This window comes from Mauremys reevesii, linkage group 3 (genome assembly GCF_016161935.1).
Source record: "Mauremys reevesii isolate NIE-2019 linkage group 3, ASM1616193v1, whole genome shotgun sequence".
NCBI lineage: Eukaryota > Metazoa > Chordata > Testudines > Geoemydidae > Mauremys > Mauremys reevesii.
This window is the reverse complement of record NC_052625.1, coordinates 21,949,316-21,969,677: the sequence shown is the minus strand read 5'-3', so window position 1 is coordinate 21,969,677 and position 20,362 is coordinate 21,949,316. Positions and strand designations below refer to the sequence as shown.

General features: G+C 44.8%; 1 protein-coding gene across 6 annotated transcripts in view; it reads left to right on the top strand.

Moving 5' to 3' along the window:
• REL (REL proto-oncogene, NF-kB subunit) overlaps positions 1-20,362 on the top strand; it is a 54,856-nt gene that overhangs the window by 31,305 nt on the left and 3,189 nt on the right. For all 6 annotated transcript variants that reach the window (XM_039531055.1, XM_039531054.1, XM_039531058.1 and 3 more), the window contains 5 exons: positions 10,063-10,203; positions 17,685-17,789; positions 18,118-18,330; positions 18,644-18,718; positions 18,839-18,913. In XM_039531055.1, coding sequence (XP_039386989.1) covers positions 10,063-10,203; positions 17,685-17,789; positions 18,118-18,330; positions 18,644-18,718; positions 18,839-18,913 — 609 coding nt within the window. The remainder of the gene's footprint in view (positions 1-10,062; positions 10,204-17,684; positions 17,790-18,117; positions 18,331-18,643; positions 18,719-18,838; positions 18,914-20,362) is intronic.

Sequence of the window (20,362 nt, the reverse complement as noted above, 5' to 3'; positions counted from 1 at the left end):
ACGCTCTCCAACTCCCTTTACTTTCCTACCCCAGCCAAACTCTCCGAGACCACCTCCCCTGCACTGCCCCCTCACTGCCACACTCCACTGCTGCTAGGACTGGTTTAAACTAAGGCTTACAGTCACTGAATAAGCACAAGACCTCTCTTTAGCACAGGAGAGAATCTTTAAGCGGGAACTTTCAGAACATGTTGTGAAGTGCAGAACAGCAGAAGTCTCTGCAATGGATATCTCAGATATTTAAAGGAATGATGTCCTTAAAAAACAACAAGAAGCAATCAGCCTAAATTCTCAAACTGAAGAATTCACTGAATGAAAGCCTACCAGTTTGTTTAACACTGGGTAAACCCACTAAGAAAAGAGACACACTGGTCACCCAATTACATTTGCTTGAGGAATCCCTTCATTCCTTCACCATCACCACTCCCATGCATACACTCCTTCCTGTTTAATCTTATGCTGAAATTTGGACTTCTGCTTAAAGTGAAAGCGTTGCAAATTATTTGAAGTTGGGGGGTGGGGGGAAGTTAGTATAAAAAATTGGAAGCATAAAATTTTTGTTGCTCAAGGAGACACTACGTGGCTAAATTGAAGCTTAGAAAGAGTCCTAGCTGAGCTTCATTTGACAGCTGCTGGATAAATTCCCTTGGAGATGGTTCTTCAGTTCCAGTTTTTAGGTTAGATTGAAAACAGGAAGAGAAGCTTGTCTAAAGACAAAGTTGTCTACATAGAGTAGGACACTGTGACTCAAGCGTTCTCATTTCCATTCTAATTCTGCCACTGACTTGTGTGTGACCTCATAGGTTTTCTGGGCCTCAGTTTTCTCATCTGTAAAATGCTTCCCTACCCTTTGAAGTGCTTTAATATGTGTGGAGGAGAGACAGACTTAGTAATTGCTATTAATTTTAGTTTTTACTGGTTAGTTGGCTTCCTAGATGCTTTTATGATGATTGGCACTACATAAAATCATGAGAGAGTGTAGTTGCTGTAGTGAAATCCCATCAATAGTGTATAGGGCCAAATTCTGCCTTCAGAAAGGCGAGGTATCTCTCTTCAAAGGGGTCAGTTGTGACTTAACTTCATGTAGCCCTGTAGGGATGTAAAATCCTCACTTCACCCCTGCACACAATGCAGGACCTACATAGGCATGTGGGGAGAGCAGGGACTGCATGCCAGATAATTTGTTCTTGCAAGTGAGGTTCAGGGAGTAGCTGGAGCCATCTGTTCCCCCACTTTGCACAAGTCTGGAGGTGAGGGGTGGAGTAAGTGGAATCTGGTAGTGGGCAGATGCAATATAATGCTCAACCCCTGCTCTAAAGGGATTTTTGGAGGAATTGTGTCTCAGAGAAGTTTCTTTGAGATGCAGTCTTTTGGGAGCTGCTCCCAAGGCAGTGCATCTACATGCAATCCCTTACACAGGGCTGAGTAAACACTGAGTCTAGCCCTAAATCTGTATGAACTGGCCACATACATGAGCGGTCAGAATGAACCCATAGCTATTAGTGGGAATGTCTGTGGCCTAGAGAGTGAAGTACAGTTTTTGATCATTAGGGCAATAGTTATAGTTGTATTTGTTAGAGAGGCAGAGGCTTAATTCTGCTTGGCAATATGTGCACACAACTACTGTGTGAGTTATCGAGGGTACAACATGTCCCTTGGTAAATTAAGCTGATATTCTTAACATTGCCCTTTCTGCACACTTTGCATTTCATAAAATCAGCACAAGGCCTTTTGGCAGCTTGGCACTTCTGCCTCAGAAGTTTCCATGCATGTTAAGGTTAGATGCTGAGTTGCCTGCCTGTCTGTTCTAGAGTGGGTGGCTTCCACAAATCAACTTGATGTTGTTGCTTGGGGTGGGAGGGAGGAGTTTGCTGTTAATCAGGTATGGTGACATCTAACAAGCTGCACCTGCCTCATCTATACTTCTTTTCAATATTCCAAATAACCTTTCACTTTCCCTATGCAATCTCATCACAAGAGAACTTCAGTCTTTAATCACAAAATAATGTCACCGGGTAGTGTATTGGTCCTTCTGGCAGCTTTAGGCCATGTCTGTGCTACTACTTATGTTCACAAAACATATGTCGCTCATTGGTGTGAAAAAAGCACACACCTGAGCAACATAAGTTTAGCTGGCATAAGTGCTGGTGTGGACAGTGCTATGTCAGTGGGAGAGCTTCTCCTGACAATATAGCTACCGCCTCTCCTTGAGGTGATTTTTATTACGTCGATGGGAGAGCTCTCGCCCATCAGCAGAGAGGGGCTACGTGAGCGATCTTACAGTGCTGCAGCTGCATCCGTAAAGCTGTACCGCTGTAAACTCACTAGTGTAGACATGGCCTAAGTGTGTCAGTAAAAGAGGTCTTGATTTTTACCAGTGGGTTGGTTCACTTTTATGTCAGGAACCTGGAATTACGCAGCGATGAATCAGGCCCAGAATTTTTGCAGTTTAATGTTACAGAAGCAAGAAAAATGAGCTCTCCAGAGATGCATAATTTCATAGAACCCTACTCTTGGGACTACATTTCTAGTGAGAGAATGGCAGAGAACATTCCTTTCTGTCTGCTTATCTTGCCCCCATCACCGTAGTATCTGGGCGTCTCACCCAAGTTAGTGGATTTATCCTGGCAAGACCCTTGCAAGGTAGCAAAGCATTATTCTCCATTTAAAGATGGGGACTGAGACATAAAAGGATGAGGGGTGGGATTTTCAAAAGAACATCCCAGTGTAATTAAACAGATTTACCAAAGGTCATCCAGGGAGCCTTGCAGCAGACCCAGGTCCCCTAAATTCTCCCAGGCCAAGCCTTGTCTTCACTACAAAGTTTTGCCAGCATAGCATTGTCAGTCAGGGGTATAAAAAACATAACCCCAGTCTGCATAGTTCTGTCAGCAAAAGCCTCAGTGTAGATGCACTGTGCTGACAAGATCTTCTGTCAGTGTAGCTAATGTTTGTGGAGGGATGGTGTTACCATGCTGACAGAAAAACTCCTTCTGTCAACTTACGCTCTCCATTGTGTACTCTGCCAGTTGAGCTGTACCAACAGAGCATTTGTAGTGTAGACAAGGCCTTAGGGTATGCCCACACTTTAAGCTGGAAGTGTAACTTTGGGTTCAGGAGACGTATTCCCACTAGCTCTGAATTAGCTCACTAAAAATAGAGCAGCTCTCGTTGCAGGATGGGCTAGTTGCCCTGATTATGTACCTATCCGAGACCATAGGCATGTATTCAAGGTGGCTTGTCCTTCCTGCCACTGCGATTGTACTCTGAGCTAGCATGCTGAAAATAATCAGACCATTTTCCTCGCCATTGTTGGCAGAGAAGCTCCTTGGGGATAACTGTGCTGTTCTCATCTGTTTAGAGCTTTCCCTTGATCACCCAACTACTTATCTTCAGGAAATTATTCCCGATTCCATAGATCCTGATTTTTGGATGGTCAAGCAGAAGGCAGTAGCCAGGAGTGCTATTTTTCATCTATGCTTGGCAAAGAAATTGCAACCGTTCCCCTCAGAAGCAGACATTGCCACAAGGATCCATGCCTGTGGATCACCTCCAGACTGGGGTACTGCAGTGTGCTCTACCCTGGGGCTACGTCTGAAGACCACCCAGAAACTTGAGTTCATACAGAGTGCAGCTGCCCACTTAGAGCCTCTCAAACACTAGACTTCTTTTATGTCAAGTTTATTGATGGGCAGTTAATTTGAGGTAATTGATTGCCAAATAATTTGAGGTAGTTAACATATTTGTAAAAGCCCCCAGACACTTCTTTCAAGTCACAAACATTTTAAGTTTATCTTAAGGGCTAGTCTACACTTAAAACACTACAGCGGCACAGCAACACAGTGTGTAGCAACAGGAGGGGTTCTCACATCAGCGTAGCTAATCCACCTCCCCAAGAGACGGTAGCTAGGTCAATGGAAGAATTCTAGTGCTGTCTACACCAGCGGATAGTTCAACTTAACTAAATTGCTCAGGAGTATGGATTTTTCACACCCCTGAGCAACATAGCTGGGTCAACTTAACTTTTGAGTATAGACCTGGATTTAATCTGATCACATTGTTGTATTTGGTTTTCCCCAGCCCCACAAATCACCGGTTTTTCGGATTGGATTTTAAAGAGTGCTCAGCATTGGTTTAACTGCATTGGTCTAATGTTTGACTTCAGCAGGAGCAGAGTTAGTCCACTGCCAAATGTTTTTGGAAATGGTGCCTTCAAATATGGGGGGCTATTGCAGCATATAGATTTGAAATAGTGATTTGTAAATGTTCTCTTAAAATCTGTTACTTTTTAATAGTCCACCTACTACCTCTTCAAGTTGAGCGTTCCATAATCCTATTTACTCTTTCCAGGTAGCATAATTTTCCAACTTTCTTTTAAAAAGAGACAGACATTTGGAGGAACTAGTTGTCACTGAAGCTTCACTACAGAGATGGAATTTAGGGCTCCCTGCTGAAATCAATGGGTTTGGAACTTTCTGGAGTTATAATTCCTTGTTAGTCTCCACCCTGGCTGCATGGTTGCAGAAGTGGAGAGCTATTACAGGTTTTATTATTTTTGACACATATAAATAAGAATCTCTTTACAGCAGTTGTATCAGAGTATCTCTTGAAACAGTGGTAAGTAGCACTGAAGTGACAAATTAATAGAAAAATCATTTATTAATGAGTGTAGCCTCTTTCATGTAACAGATTGATTTTAAACAGCTAACCATTTTCAGTGTTGCTGACTCCCACAATTTTATTGCAAGTCTCAGGATAGTTGATGTCCTTTTTTTAAATCCCCAGTGCCAGGAGTAAAGTGATAAGTGAGAATCTCTTTTATTTAAAAATGTAAGCTACATTTCTAGCTCTCATGATTGTAGACAAAAGTTTGACCCTAAACCCAGAAAGCAGATAAAAAAAAAAAACCTTCACATTTACTATTTTTGAAATCTGATGATATTTAAGACAATCCCAGGATTTATTGAAAACTTGGGGTTAGTAATGCAGCATTTTTTTCAAATTTATTCATTTAAAATTAAAAGTTGAATAGCCCCCCCCCCTTTTTTTTTTTTTGGTAGATTGTGAGCTGTTCTTGGTGAGAATTTGAATAGCATTGACTGGTTTTTGATTGTGTGTGTATATAGGTCACATGACTTTTTTGTTCTATGATTACATGAGTAATTCTGACAATCAAGTTTCTGATGCAAATAACTGCATTTTATGAATTCAAAATGTGTTTTCCATCAATATTCTTAAAGTTACTTAAAATTCACCGTTTTCACAATCATTCCTTCATGTACATCTGTGTGTTGGAATAGTCACAGAAAGTGAACTCCTAAGAGGTGTGAACTCAGCTGCAGTGAGACCAGGTTTTAATTAGAATGGACAGTCACAGGAAATTTGTTATGATGTTGGGCCCAGGCCTGGCTGTAAAACTGCTTTGGTTGGTTCCTGTGGTGAGAATAAGGTGTGGTGCCATTTACAAACAGTGAGTTTAAAACTAAGAAGTTGTTGAACTGAAGCCAAGAAATTGGGCACGTTGTTTTATAAATATAAAGTTGTGCACAAGCTATTCTTACCATATCTGTGCTCATCAAACCCCAACATGCAATCAGTCCTCTGCTTTTTGAGCACTTCATCTGAGTACTCCTATTGACTACTTCAATGGGACTACTTGTGTGAGGCTCACACAATGGGATCAGATCTTTTTTATCCTCTCGGCTACATGTTAGAATGTTCAGATATTTGGGATGGATCCTCAGCTGGGTTCTTTCAACACTGAAGACACTGTAGCTACAGCAAATGACACCAGCTGAGGATCTGGCTTTTCATGTAGAATGAGTTACTGTCATTTTGGTTTATTTTTAAGTAGTCTTTACTTAGAGCTTGACCCTGCCTCTATTGAAGTCAACAACAAAACTCAGGTTGACTTCAGTGGGAGCAGGATGAGACTCTTAATTCCCACTGAGGTCAAAAATAAGGATTTGTTTTCTTTGGGGTTGTAATCTGTCCTCAACGGGTGAATGCTATTCCTGTTGACATTAACAAGAGCTGTGTGTTTTTATGCAAAGGTGGAATTTGGCCCATATATTTGGGTTATTGTTTTTTTTTAGATATCTTATCACAAGATGGAGTTAAAGCAAAAAAAGAGAACATGATTGCTGCATTATATTCTGTTCAGCTAGTAAGAAGTGAATTTTAAAAATAGACAAGAGGAATCAGTCTTAACTGAACACTTCCTCTTTCAAATGGCCAATTTTTTTTAAATGTTAAACTACTTTTAAGAATATGGGAAACACAACACTGATGTCTCCAGTAAAAACTGTTCTTCAAATGGATTTCATATTTTGGAAATATTAGTCCATTGTACCCTTTCTGTATTTCAAGGTAATGAACAGCTTGGCCAAGTGGACTGATTAGGAAGCAGTGAAAGTTTGAAAGCTCATTTATATGTTGGGAAGATACATTATTTGAACCCTACTATTAGCATATAAATTCCCACGTAATCTAATACATTTTTGGAATTCTGGAGTTGTTTTAGGCGCTAATCTTGCAACTTCTTGTGCATGGGCAGACTGCTGCACCTGTGCAAACCACAATGAATGATCAGGGCCTTAGTTTGTAGTTAAGGCCGCTGATCCACAGCTGTGGATTCCAGCTTTGAGGTGGTACGGTATCAGAAACCAGATCCAGATTGTCATGCCTGGCTCCATATATTTGTAATGAGCTAAACCACAACAGATCCCAACGCTGTCAAATCCACAGAGAGAGGTTTGTAGTCTGGATAAAGTTTGATGCCACCTTTAGTTTAATAATTTATGATCCAGGAGCTCTGGAATGAGCCTGGGAACCCAAACCCTGATGATGAGGGCTTATCACCAAAGGCTAGTGCTGAAACGCCAACTTCAGTCCCTGAACCTGAATGGTACTGAGATGTTATTGCTTAAATTTTTGGGGCGTGGATGAGATACCAGAGACATTGGGACACCTAATATGCCATTCCCTAAGACTCAGTCAAGAGGGGAAAAATTAAACATTTATATCAGCCAAGTAACGTCAAAAGGATGAGTGCGCTTCATCTGTTAGGCCTGAGCTAGGTTGAGCAGCCATCTGTCCAATTAGAGAAAGGAGTTTGGGCTCAGAGATCCCATCTCTGCAACATATTGAACCATCCTAGTAGGAAACTGTCTTCAGGCCTAATTTTAGCAGCAGAAACAAGCCAATAGTCATTCCCTCACATCTTTGTTGTTGTTGTATTTCTACCAGAGCTTGCTGCAGAGAGCAAACCAGTGTGAAAAGATCTGGATAAGCCTACAGGTACCCCACACTGCTCTCCAAGAGCCATACCAGTGTAGAGGAGAGACCACAAGCATTGTTGCAAGGAGGATCTGCCCCACTGCAGATTCTATGGAGTGCACAAGTTTGGCATTGCCTTTCCCTGTAGATCTGAGCTCTGCAGGGCAGGGGGGCTATGCTTTCTGCCCCATCCAGAGCCCATAAATATCTTCCATGGAGGTGCACCTTGTAGAATTTCTGCCAAATGCTACCTTCAAGTCATAGAATCATACAATGTCAGAGTTGGAAGAGACCTTAGGAGGTCATCTAGTCCAACCTCCTGCGCAAAGCAGGACCAATCCCCAACTAAATCATCCCAGCCAGGGCTTTGTCAAGCCTGACCTTAAAAACCTTTAAGGAAGGAGATTCCACCACCTCCCTAGGTAACCCATTCCAGTGCTTCACCACCCTCCTAGTGAAATAGTTGTTCCTAATATCCAACTTAGACTTCCCCCACTGCAACTTGAGACCATTACTCCTTGTTCTGTCATCTGCCACCACTGAGAATAGTCTAGATCCATCCTCTTTGGAACCCCTTTTCAGGTAGTTGAAAGCAGTTATCAAATCCCCCCTCACTCTTCTCTTCTGCAGACTAAATAATTCCAGGAGAGGATCTACTCAGGTAAGGATGCCAGGTTTGGATCCAAAATTTTTAAAGCTGTAAAGGGGCTGATTTTTAACTTTCAACTCCTGGTGCATTTATAGATAAATATCCCATGTTTAAAATGAAAGAGATCAAATTTATTTTTAAAACTGAGATCTGGAGGGACTGAGATATTCAAATAACAATTGCAAATGAAATATGCAGAGGAACCCCTTTTGAATTTGCTGCATGTACTATTTCAATAATACCAAAATGAAGAAAAAAAAATGTCACCAGAGTGGGTGGTATCACCTCCTACTCTTTGTGGGGGCGGACACCAAAACGCAAGTGTTTGACGTTTATCAGTACAGTGTGGTCACTGGGTTTTTTTTTTTTTTTTTTTTTGGTCCAGGCATGTTTCAAGCTTCACTCTTGACATCCCCAGTACTAAGGTGCTAATGAAATTTGTAGGAGGTTTTTGGAGGATGGGTGAACTGGAAGAATTATTATGGTCTGCTGATATTGCAGGCATTTGGTTTGTGATTCTTTGAATGGCTAAATGAGACCATAAAACTGTTCTCAGGCTAACAATAGGTTTGGAAGAGATAAAAGCTTCTTTAAATAGCTCTTTAACTGGACCTCCCATTCTAATAAGTGAAATCAGATTATCTTCCTTTTCTGTGGTGTCATTTAAAAAACCCCAGCAGATAATTTAATTCGAGACTTGAAAAGAGAATATCATCAAAATCAGAACTCTTTTTTCTGGCATCAGATTTTTACAGTAAACTAACAATAGATGAGGTATTTAATCATAAATATCTGAAGTAGGATATGTCCCAGTGTGAGATTTTGAAAATTAAAATGACGTAGAAGGCTGGACAAAACTAAAATGCTAGGCATGGGTTATATATGTCTCAGTTTACACTGGGGAAAAGTATATGAACAAAAATCCCTGCAGGGATTTACTTGTTGTGTCACCAAAATGTACCATTATGTGATACCAGTAGTTGCTATTCCCAAAGATACAGAACTGACACAAATCAGCAGAAATACATCATCTTTTTTCAGTTAAAATATGGTTCCCAATAATTGTACCTATCAGTGGGGGCAAGGAGGTTTTGTTTTGTTTTTTTAATAACAAGAGGTATTAACAGGCATCTTTAGAGCCAAATCTTGGTTTTTGTAGTTAGAGGCACACCGGGAATGGGGCAAGAGCAGAGATGGTGCCCTGAAGCATTGTGGGCACAGAGACTGCTGTTTTGGTGATTTTTTTTTCTCCTCTGGATGTTTATTTTCTTTTCACATCCTAAGAAGAAAATAACCTAACATTGTGCATTGTCTATTGGCAAGCCGTTGGGACCCAAGGCCTCCTGCACATTAGAAGAATTGTGCTAAGGCAAAATTGTCTATGTTCTCATCTTAACTACGCATGGGGCTGGTGGGGGAGGAGAGAGAAAATGGAGGCATTGAGAGAGAGAGAGAATAGGGAGGGATCTGGAAAAGAGAGAGGGAGAAACAAGATGGGGAAACCCTAAGGTGGAGAAGGACTTGAGGGAAAGCTTGGAGAGAATGAATAAAGACTTTGAAGGGGAGAACTGGGAGAGGTTGTGGGGAGGGAATGAACAACCTCAGGTGAGACAATGGCACTTGTCCCCACTGCAGACCCAGGTGCAGATCCCTCACAAACAGGGAAGCCCCAAAAGGTTGGGAACCATTATTTTGGGATGCGTTGCATTGCCTTGAGCATTTGCTGGCTAAACAATTGGGTCTATACATTGGTTGCCTCCTGTTCAGAGTGCATTGTGGTGGGGGAAGACAGGTGCCATCCCTAGTGCTTGCTTGCTCTCCTCATGGGCAGCTACTGAGGGGCAGCCACAGTTTGGCCCATCACATTTAATCCAAGAGGCAGCTTGGGTGAATAACACACTTCCATTGCAGCAGCCTTGGGATTTGTAACTGAAGGAGTACGGGTAGAGGCTACTGTTCCACATGCAAGGGATTGATACATACAGCTCCTGCGGGAGTTAGTGAGTGTCACAGGTGAATCCTTCATGCATTGGTGGCATTGTTGCTTCTGCCAGCAGAGATTCACCCCAATTTCTTTGTGTGATTGCTGCCTCTGTGTGATAACTCTTACTCTGTCATCCCTTTCCATCTTGCAGTGCCCGAAGAACAGCTGCTCAATGTTGATGAGTATGACCTCAATGTCGTGAGACTCTGCTTTCAGGTGTTCCTCCCTGATGAACATGGCAATTGTACGATACCAGTTCCTCCTGTCATCTCCAACCCTATTTATGATAACCGTGAGTATCCCACCTGGACAGGTGCACTTTTAAGTGATAACTTTTCCCTTGTATTTGAAGTGACAGGGGTCAGGCCACCTTCCCAGCCATTTGCCTCTCAGCTCTCCAGCTCTGTGATGCTATCCAGTGCAAACACAGGGCCAAGGATCCTAGCACTGGCTTTGGGTCCTACTGCTTAGAGCCAAGGCCAGAGTATGAACTGTAGATTGTGTATATGCCTGTTGCATATCAAATGGGTGGGAGTGGTGTGTTGACATTGGGTAGTAGGAGGTGCAGTATCTATCTCAGTCATACTACTCGTTAGATCCTTTCACAACCCTTGGTTATGTACTGCAGCAGTAGGCACAGGAAACCCAGTTTCCAATAGGCAAGGCATTTAAAATATTTTGTAGTGATAAAGATTGCTGAGAAAGGTCCCAGCTTGGACTTAGCTGCCATAAAACTCAATCTGTGCCCCAAGAACCTGATCCAAAGCCTATTGAAATAATTGGGGAATCTTTCTGTTGACTTCTTTGGGGCTTTGGATCAGGCCCAGTGTGTGAAATTCACCCATGTAGGGAGTTAGCACAAAGCTCTAAACCACTTATGTCCCATCAACCCTTACTTTGAGGGCCTGGGCCAGAACCTGAGCTGGTATAAGTTGGCGTAGCTTCACTGCCTTCAGTAGAGTGATGCCAGTTTAGAGCATCTCAGGGTCTGGCCCCATAAGTGGTGCATAGGTCTTGTGCTGACTCACTGTCCAGGATGGAATTTTACCACAAACAAATATCTGTTTTGCAAAGGATTAACTTTTTCAGAGGATTTTTGAATGACTTCACTACACTTTAATGGGATCGTCCGAAAAAAGAGGGTGAAATATGTGACGTACATATTTATATCCTGCCTTTGCAGAATAGCCTTTAAGAATTGTTGAAGAATTTTTGGAAATTATTTTTGTCATCTTTCTGATAAGACATTTCTGTGCCAAGCTTTGTAGGTCATGAGACCGATTATTTTAGCAGAAGTCACTGATTTTAAAAAAAGTGCATTTATGCAGTTGATGAGGAGAGTTATGCTATGAATTGACATAACCATTATGGAAGTATTCTGCTCTAACCAGCGTTTTTGTTATTTTTACCTACTTTTAAAACATGCTATAAATCTCTTACTTCTGCCAAATGAAATGCTACACAATGTTTTATTCAGGGACTTTATAGCAGAGCTGGTGCTTTGCCATAATAGATGAGGCCGAGATAAAATTAACAGAGAGATATCGTGGGCTGTGCAGAATTCCCATAGGTCCAGGGCTTCCTGGCACAAGGCCAAGGAGCATGTGCCCCTTTGCCTGTTGATGTAATACAGCACAGCCATATTGTCCATGTGTACATCTTTCCCCGTAGGTGCGGGCTGAAAGCTATGCACACCAGGCGTACCGCCCTGAGTTCCCTGACGTTTATGTGCAGAGACGCTTCCAAGGTTGACCATCGCCCTGGGTTTGGAAGCTCCCTGCGTGGGCTCCCCACCCCAGGTCCAAGGTGTCTGACACCAGATCTAGTGGGGGGGGGGGGTCTCTCGGAAGGGAATCCCTTGTAACATGTTGCTCGGGAGGGACCACTATTGCAGGTCAGCTACTACGTTGGGAGGTAATGTGACCACCTTGTCCAGGGCGTCCCTGGCCTGGGAATATTTGGAGGCCAGCCAGAGTTGGAGGGGCCTCATTCTGAGCCTGGCATGTCGCACCACGGAGGTGCATGCTGCCACGTGGCCTAAGATTTGAAGGCACACCCTTGCTGTCGTCATGGGTCTAGGGATGGAATAATAGAGGCCAGGGAAACCATATGGAACTTGTAATGGACCATAAATTGGTTGAGGTTCTACAGGTCGAGGATGGGCCTGAGCCCGCCTTTTGCTTTCGGAATCAGGAAATACCGGGAGTAAAACCCTCTGACCTGGAATTCCCGAGGTACCTTCTCCACCATGCCCCGGGTGAGGAGGTGCGTCACCTCCTGGCCTAAAAGGAGGGTGTGCTCCGGGGGTAGGGGGTGGTGGAGGGAGGGCGAAGCGAACTGCAACATGTAGCCCTTGGAAATGGTGCTGAGGACCCACTGGGTCCAACGTTATACAGGACCAGTGCACTTGGAAGGCAGATAAACAGTTGCAGAACACAAACTTTATTAACTGGGGGGCTTCCCTGGCAACAGGCCCCGTGGCCCCCCGCAAAGAGTCAAAAGTGCCTCTTCCCCTGCCTCTTGCCCGCGGGGCTGAGCGGGACTGGCGCTGGGACCTGTGTCTCTGCTCCCTCGGCCTCTTAGGTAGGGGCTTATATCTGCCTCTAGCTGGAAGGGCTGAGATTTGTGGCCTGGGTTTGTCCTTTGCTGGCGGGACATGTAGGCCCAGAGTTTGCAGGATGACGTGGGAGTCTTTCATCCCATGCAGACGGATGTCTGTTTGATCTGCAAACAGGACCTTCCCGTCGAAGGGTAGGTCCTGCATGAGGGACTGGGACTCCGCGGACAGCCCCGACAGTGATAGCCACGGCGCCCTGTGCATGAAAATGGCCGAGGCTATCGAACGGGCCGCTGTATCTGCCACTTCCGAAGCCGCTTGAAGAACCGCTTTCGCTGCCGCCGCTCCTTCGTCGACCAAAGCTCTGAAGTCCCTCTTGTCCCTTTCCTGGAGAAGAGGTTCAAACTTTGGCAAGGACCCCCATAAGTTGAAATCATACTGGCTCAGTAGGGCTTGGTGATTCGCCGCCCTGAGCTGAAGCTCGCCAATGAATAAACCTTCCTGCCGAAGGTATCCAGTCTCCTGGTGTCTTTATCCTTGGGGGTTGGCGCGGGTTGACCATGCCTCTCTTGGTGTTTTACAGACTCCACCAGCAGAGAGTTGGGTGCCGGGTGAGAGTAGAAGTATTCGTGCCCCTTTGCTGGCACAAAATACTTTCTCTCCACCTTTTTAGAAATAGGTGTCAAGGAGGCTGGGGTTCACCAAAGCGAAGTCGATTTGTTGGCCACCCCCTGGTGGAGAGGTAGGGCCACATGGCCCGGTGCCGAGGAGGACAACACGTTGAACAGGGGGTCCGACAGCTCCTCCATCTCCTCAGCCTGAAGCTGGAGATTCAAGGCCACCCGCTTAAGGAGCTCTTGGTGAGCCTTAAAATCTTCCTGTAGGGCGGGTGGTGACGCCGTTATGGATTCCTCCATTGCCAGTGAGGGGTTCTGCCCCCAGGGCGTCGGGCGGTAACGGTGGTTCAACCCCCAATTCTGAGCCCATATGCAGTGCCGCTGGTTCGGTACCGGTTGACTTTTCCTGGTGCTGAGGCGGGAATGTAGAGTGTATCTGTGATGCCACGGCCACTGAACGGGGTCTCGCTGGTGCAGGTAATTGGGGCCACAGTGCCCACTGACACCACTGCCCTTGCCAAGGCACCCCTTGCCATTGACCCTCTTGGGGACTGAGCGGAGCCGCTTGATCGTGGGGGGTGGCACAGTCCAGGGATGGGCGGCTGGGTGCCGAAGCTGAAGTCGCTGAGGAACGCATGATGCCGTACGAGCGTCGGGAGCGTCCACAGCTGTGTCAGTACCGACTTCGATTTAGACCTCGACAACGACGACGTGTACCCATCAGAGGTGCTGCTTCTAGATTCCCCTCGGCAACCATGGCTATGGCGCCTGGGTGCCGACGATGGTCGAGGAGCGTTCCGAGCATGACACCTGTCGGAGCGAACACTCGAATCTGAGCGTCGGTACTGATGGCATTGAGACCCGCTCCTATAGCTTTAGTGGGAAGAGGAGCGTTGATGCCTCTTGTCTCGGTGCCTGCAACCTCTGTGGGTAGTGGAGGGCCCTTGAGACTCCCTCTCAGGCAAATCAGCCAATGGAGTGGAAGTCTGGTGCGTGCTCCAGGATGGCCCCTCGAAACGGGTAGGTATCTCATCCTCGGAGCGGAGACTATGCCGGACTGGGGAGGGTTGATGAGCTCCCACTGGTGACTTCCCTTGGGATCGGGGACCTGTCTCAGGTGGCGCACCCCGCACTGGAAGGGCGAGGATGTCATGCGCTGCCTGTGCTGCCTCTGGCATCAACGGCATTTTCACCACAGGAGAGGCTCGCGCGGATGGGACCGGACTACTCCGCTCAGCGCGAGTCGATGGTCTGGTTCCTGAGGGGGATCGTGGGCTGCCCAACTCAAGACCAGCTTCATCCCTGTCCTTCTCTTGGCACCGCTGAGTCTTCCCTTGCTTCTTGGCAGGGGAGTGGTGCTGACTGGTGGATGGAGCCTCGCTCCGCACCGATGATGCGGTGCCCGGTGCCGAGTCAGGTCGGCATGCCGGTGCTGGGGCCAATGCCGACTCCATTAGCAGGGCCCGTAGTCGGATATCTCTTTCACACTTTGTTCAAGGCTTGAACGATCTGCAGATTTTACTACACTCACTTACATGAGTCTCGCCCAGACAGCGAAGACACAGAGTGTGGGTCGCTCCTGGGCATAGAACTGCGACAGGAGTTGCACGACTTGAAGCCTGGGGCACGGGGCATGCCCCGAGCCAAGCAACTAACTAGAGAAGCAATCTATGAAGAAGAGTTGTACTACTAAGGCTAGAAGCGCTACAGCAGAGCTGGAGCACGAAGTTCCGACTACCTTCACTGGTGGCAAGAAGGAACTGAGGGTGGGGGTAGTGCGCAGCTCCCCTTATAGTGCGATATAGAGGTGCCACTCTAGAGGTCGCAGCAGTGCTCCCCCAGTACGGGTACTGCTAAGGGAAAAAACTTCCGGCACCAGTGCACGTGGCGAGCACGCACACCTACTGTGGAATACACATGAGCAATCACTCAAAGAAGAACTGCAGGGACAGCTTTAGAGTTCCTGTGTGATGCAGTGCAAGTTATGTAAACCAGAATTTTCACATGGTGGTCACTGTGTGTTCCTCATTTTCTGAATACCCAACTTGAGACACCTGGGGTCTGATTTGCAGAAGTGCTGATCACTCTGAGCTGCAACTGAGGTCAATGGGAACTGTGCTACGTACATATAAAATGCTACATAATACCAAATTCTCTGAAAAATCAGGTACTAGGCATCTCAAATTGGACACCCAGAATTATTGGGCATCTGTAATATGGGGCTAGTAATTATGCCTCACCTCACAGGGCTGTGAAGACAATTCCATTAATGTTAGTAAAGCACGAAGATATTACACTGAGAGCGTCATGAGGAAATTAATAGTTCTGTACTATTATGTAGAGAAGGTTTTGAATAGTGTGCAGCGAGGCATGTGGTCACACACTGAATGATGAGAATGAAACAAAATATTGAAGAGCTGCTCATTCAGTGAGCACAATCTGTCCTGTGCACTGAATGAGTCAGAGAAAACCAGCACGTGATCACATATGTAAAGATTGTATCATAATGAATATGCACAAAGGGGCTGAATTATAGTTGCACATGCAGCCTTAACTAGGAGATTTCAGCTCCTTGACTTTGCAGCCTTAATGTTCTTTTAATTTAGGTTTTTGGGATGTAATCTATAAATGTATTGGACCTCCTTTTGCCCAGCATACTTATTGGATTATATGAATTATGATATTATTTATGAAGTATATCAATTTGAAACAGTATCATAATCCCACATTTGTTCATGAAAAGCTACTGTTAATATATTAACTCTGACTTGTGGTAGATTGAATAATTACTTTGGGCACTGAAGACTCCAAAGCTTTGCAGGTCTCCAGCATGACTGTGCTGCTCAGGACTAAACAGTTATGCTATCCTAATTGTATTATTTTGTAATGATAAACAGTGAGGCTACCAGAGGTAATCTTGCATAGGCAGTTCGTGATCCAGTACCTCTGTGAGCACTGAAAGAATACCGGAGGCCTTCTGTGTCTGCACATCTTTAGCCAGATGCTGAAGTCAGTAGAAGTTGTGTGGTGGTTGTCTTCGAGCCCAGTCTGGCTCCTTGTATAGAATTACAGACAATAATATGCAATATTACCAAGATTTTCAGAATTTTCTATACTTAAGCGCCTAAATGAGGCCTTGATCCAGCAAAGCACCTAACCCATGCATAAATTTAACCATATGTACATATGTTGATTTATTGGGATTGCTCGCATGCTTAGTTAAGCACATGCTTTAAAGTATTTTGTTGGACTGAGGCCTTGGTGGCCAGATTTCAGAAGTGCTGAACACCCAGAAATTCCTGTGGACCCTATTGGGGGCTGTTGGGTACTTTTTGAAATCTGGCCACCTGTTTAGATGCCTAAATCCAAAATTTGGAGTTTTAACTTTAGGATTCTGTTTTTGAAAATTGTGGCCATTCCCTCCAAATGTTAAAACCCTGTTAACTATTTATTAATAATTATTTTTATTAAATATTTCTATAGTGGTAGTGCCCAGCAATCCCAATCCTGACTGGGACCACATTGAGTAGATGCTATGTGAGTGTATAGAAAGACTCATTGACTCTCGCCCCACCCTCATTTGCCCATCTCTTTTAGGCCAAACTTAGCCTTTTTTTTTGACCAAATATGTAAATAAGTAAAAATTATAATCTGCTGTGCTGAGGTGGGGGGAAGGGGATGGTATCACTTTAACGAATTGCTGACCCAACCCTTTCCAGCAACTCCAGAGTGATGTGTAAGGGTAATTGACTAAACCCTTGCGTGTGAGTTCTATGGGTCAGAGTTGCTGTAACATTGAGTAACAGCAGCTGGCTAAGTGGTGAAATATTTGCAACAGTAATGTGAGCTGGCTTTGGAATAAATATGGAAGATAAGTGGTTAAGAGTAGCAGCATTGGTGTTCGGTGCCCAAGACAAGAAAAGGCTACATGACCAGAGCCTTCATCTTTCTTGCCTTCATCACCAGCTTACTGATTTCATCTTGGTCTAGGAACATGCTTCTAAATTACCTTCATGTGGAGGGCATTTTGAATGCTAGGTGCGCACTGTCCCTGCCCCAGTTATTGCCTTGTTAGGTCAAGCAGGATGGAGACCTTAATTTCAGTGTATATGTACCAGAATTTCTCCTCTGCACTTTCATTCTATGGCAGCCGCTAATGTTTTACAAAGCCTTACGTAGTGGAGAGGGCTAGATAGAGCACCCCCTCCAATACAGACTTTAATACCAAGCCCAGTACAGACGTGCATTCAAACTCACCCCTGCCATTCACATCCCTTCATGTTGATAACACTGCTGTTATACCTGCCCATCAGTCATCCCAGGGCACTTTCATAAAGCCCTCTCTTTTTTATTAGCCAAGATGGTCAGGGGCGCAACCCCAAGCTCTGGGTGTTCCTAAACATCAACTGCCAGAAGCTGGAACTGGATGACGTAGGATGGATCACTCAATACATTGCCTGTCTTGTTCATTCTCTCTGACATAATTGGCATTGGTCACTGTTGGAAGACCAGATACTGGGCTAGATGGACCATTGGTCTGACCCAGTGTGGCTGTTCATGTGTCCTTATGTCCTATTGCTATTTCCTGTTTATCTCTAGGAGCTCCTAACACAGCAGAGTTGAGAATCTGTCGTGTGAACAAGAATTGTGGAAGTGTAAAAGGAGGAGATGAAATATTTCTACTGTGTGACAAGGTTCAAAAAGGTAACTGTGATTAGTTTCTCTCCCTCTTTCCAGAATATATTTCAAAAGTATTCAGCTGCGGAGGCCAACATTTTCGAGCTTGGAGGCCTAAAGTTAGGCCCCTAAACCTTCACTTAAGCTCCTAAATAAGTGGCCTGATTTCAGAGTTGCTGAGCACCCTCAACTCCCATTGAACTCAATAAGTCATCAGCACCTCTGAAAATCAGGCTACTTAGGAGCCTACATAAGGACTTAAACGCCAACTTTAGGCCTGCACGTTTGAAAATGGCCATAGGTTTTAGTTTTTTCTCTCTGTACTAACTGGTACCTTCTTTTTCTGATGGACTAGATGATATAGAAGTCAGATTTGTCTTGAATGAGTGGGAAGCCAAAGGTAGTTTCTCACAAGCTGATGTACATCGCCAAGTCGCTATTGTATTCAAAACCCCACCATTTTACAAAGACATCACTGAACCAGTTACGGTAAAGATGCAGCTGCGAAGACCCTCTGACCAGGAAGTCAGTGAGTCGATGGATTTCAGATATCTACCAGATGAAAAAGGTACAGTTCCTACTAGGAGAATTCTTAAGAGTATGTCAGTGCTGTATTTTTACATGAGAGAACAACTTTGAATCAGTAAAAGTGTGTTTTTAGTAACGGCACCCCAGCATTGTCCTTCTTTAGAATAATATTAGGGGTGGTGGGTTGTGATTTTTTTGTATCAGCTCTTTAGATCACATATCTATGAGAACTACATTTGGGAAGACCCTTGCCATTATAAACAGAAGGCATACATAAGTTCTGGAAACTTTCTTTACAAAACACAGTGGAGAGCATCCTTATCACCAATACTCTTTTCTCCTTCCCCATGTAGATCCTTATGGTAATAAAGCAAAAAGACAAAGGCAAATATCAACATTGGCTTTGCAAAAGCTCATGCAGGAATATGGTAAGGAAAACATTTGGTAGTTTGCCTCCACGTTCTTTTTTTTAATTTGGGCAAAGTTTTTTTTTTTTTAAAAGCAATCCTATTCTTAAATAACAGAGTTAATGTCCTTTTCCATCGCAGGTCCCAATGTGTCCGAGAGGCCCAAAGCAGCTCCATTCCGGTCTATCCCTGGCGACGGGAGGATAATTAAGAAAGGTAGATCTATCTGCATATGTCAATCCAGCATCAGTTTGAAACAAACGACGACTCTCTGATTTGCAGTTTCCATTTTCCATAGCAGAGAGTATGATGAGGGCCCTTAGCTTTTCCAAACACTGGGGGCTAGTTTTCAGTGGCCAGAGGCACTGGTGGGGTGACGTTTGCGTGTACAATTGCCACTCATGCATATTCAGAGAAATTAAAAAGCCCTTTCGCTTTCTGATTCATGCATGCTGAGTTGCAATAACTTGACATGTAAATGCGGGTGCACAGCTGAGAACACACCTGGCCCTCCCTCTATCCACCGGGACTCTAGCACTTAAACTTCAAGGCAGTAGTATTACCTGAAGACACTTATTATTTGCACCTGCCCCTGTCTCCCCCATTTCATTCATGGTCTCCCGAAGGGGCACAGTGAAATTATGACTGTCACCCTCATAAGGCGTATGCTGTAGTTTCTCCATCTTGAAAGTGCTGCTGTAGGCCTGCCCCTCAGGTGGATGAAAATACCCCATGTGAAGCTGTCTAAAAGAAATGGTTGGGGAAGATTTGTGGGGTCTTTTCCCCTCTCAGCAAGAGCACTGTCCCTTGGCAATGAGTCGTCTCTGGAGTCTGCCCCCTGCTGATAGTATGAGAGGCCAGTCCCTAATGCTCCCTCATGACAGGGCAGTTCACTGCAGGAGAGAGAAGCTCTTCAGTAGCAGGGGTAAGAGGGGAACAAACACCAGAGGTCTGCAATAGGCCCCACCCCCAAAGTCCATCACTGACGTGGGGCAGGAGCCCTTGACAGCCAGCAGGGAGAGAGCAAGCAAGCATGTACTGCCCCTTTTCAGTGAGAGGGAGGGGTAGGGGGCTGGTGCCAGGGAGAGCAGCAGGAGATTGGGTTGGAGGTAAAGTTGTTTGGACAAATACTAAACAGTGAGTAAAGTTTTCCAAAGCACCTAAATGTCTTAGGAGTCCCATTGTCAAAGTGTTAGGCACCTAAATACCTTTGAGGATTTCGGCCTTGGGAGCCTAAGTCTCAAAGTCATTGGGACTTAGGTTCCCAACTTATTTAGGCTTTTTTGACAATCGTATCTGTTATCTCTGCTTATCTCTGAGCTTTCAGACGTTTGGTTCTTTTCAGTGAAGTTTAACTTTAAATTTTCGGGCTTTCCGCACCATTTGCTTAAATATTCGCCAGTACAAGTCTGTGGATTGGGGCTGGAGGCTTGCTCCCAGATGCAGAATAGACATGCCCTAAAATATTGAGAGTACTTACTATATAGCCTCAAAGCCAGCCATATTTTTATTGTAAGCTTCTCTAGCTTCCATGTTTCAAGTAAAGAGAAGGGTGATGTGTACAGCCAGTCTAACTGCAGGTTGGACATTTAGGGTTTGTCCTGCAAGGTGCTAAGCACTGCGGCCTGATCCAACAAAGCACTTAAGTAGGTGCTTAACTGCAAG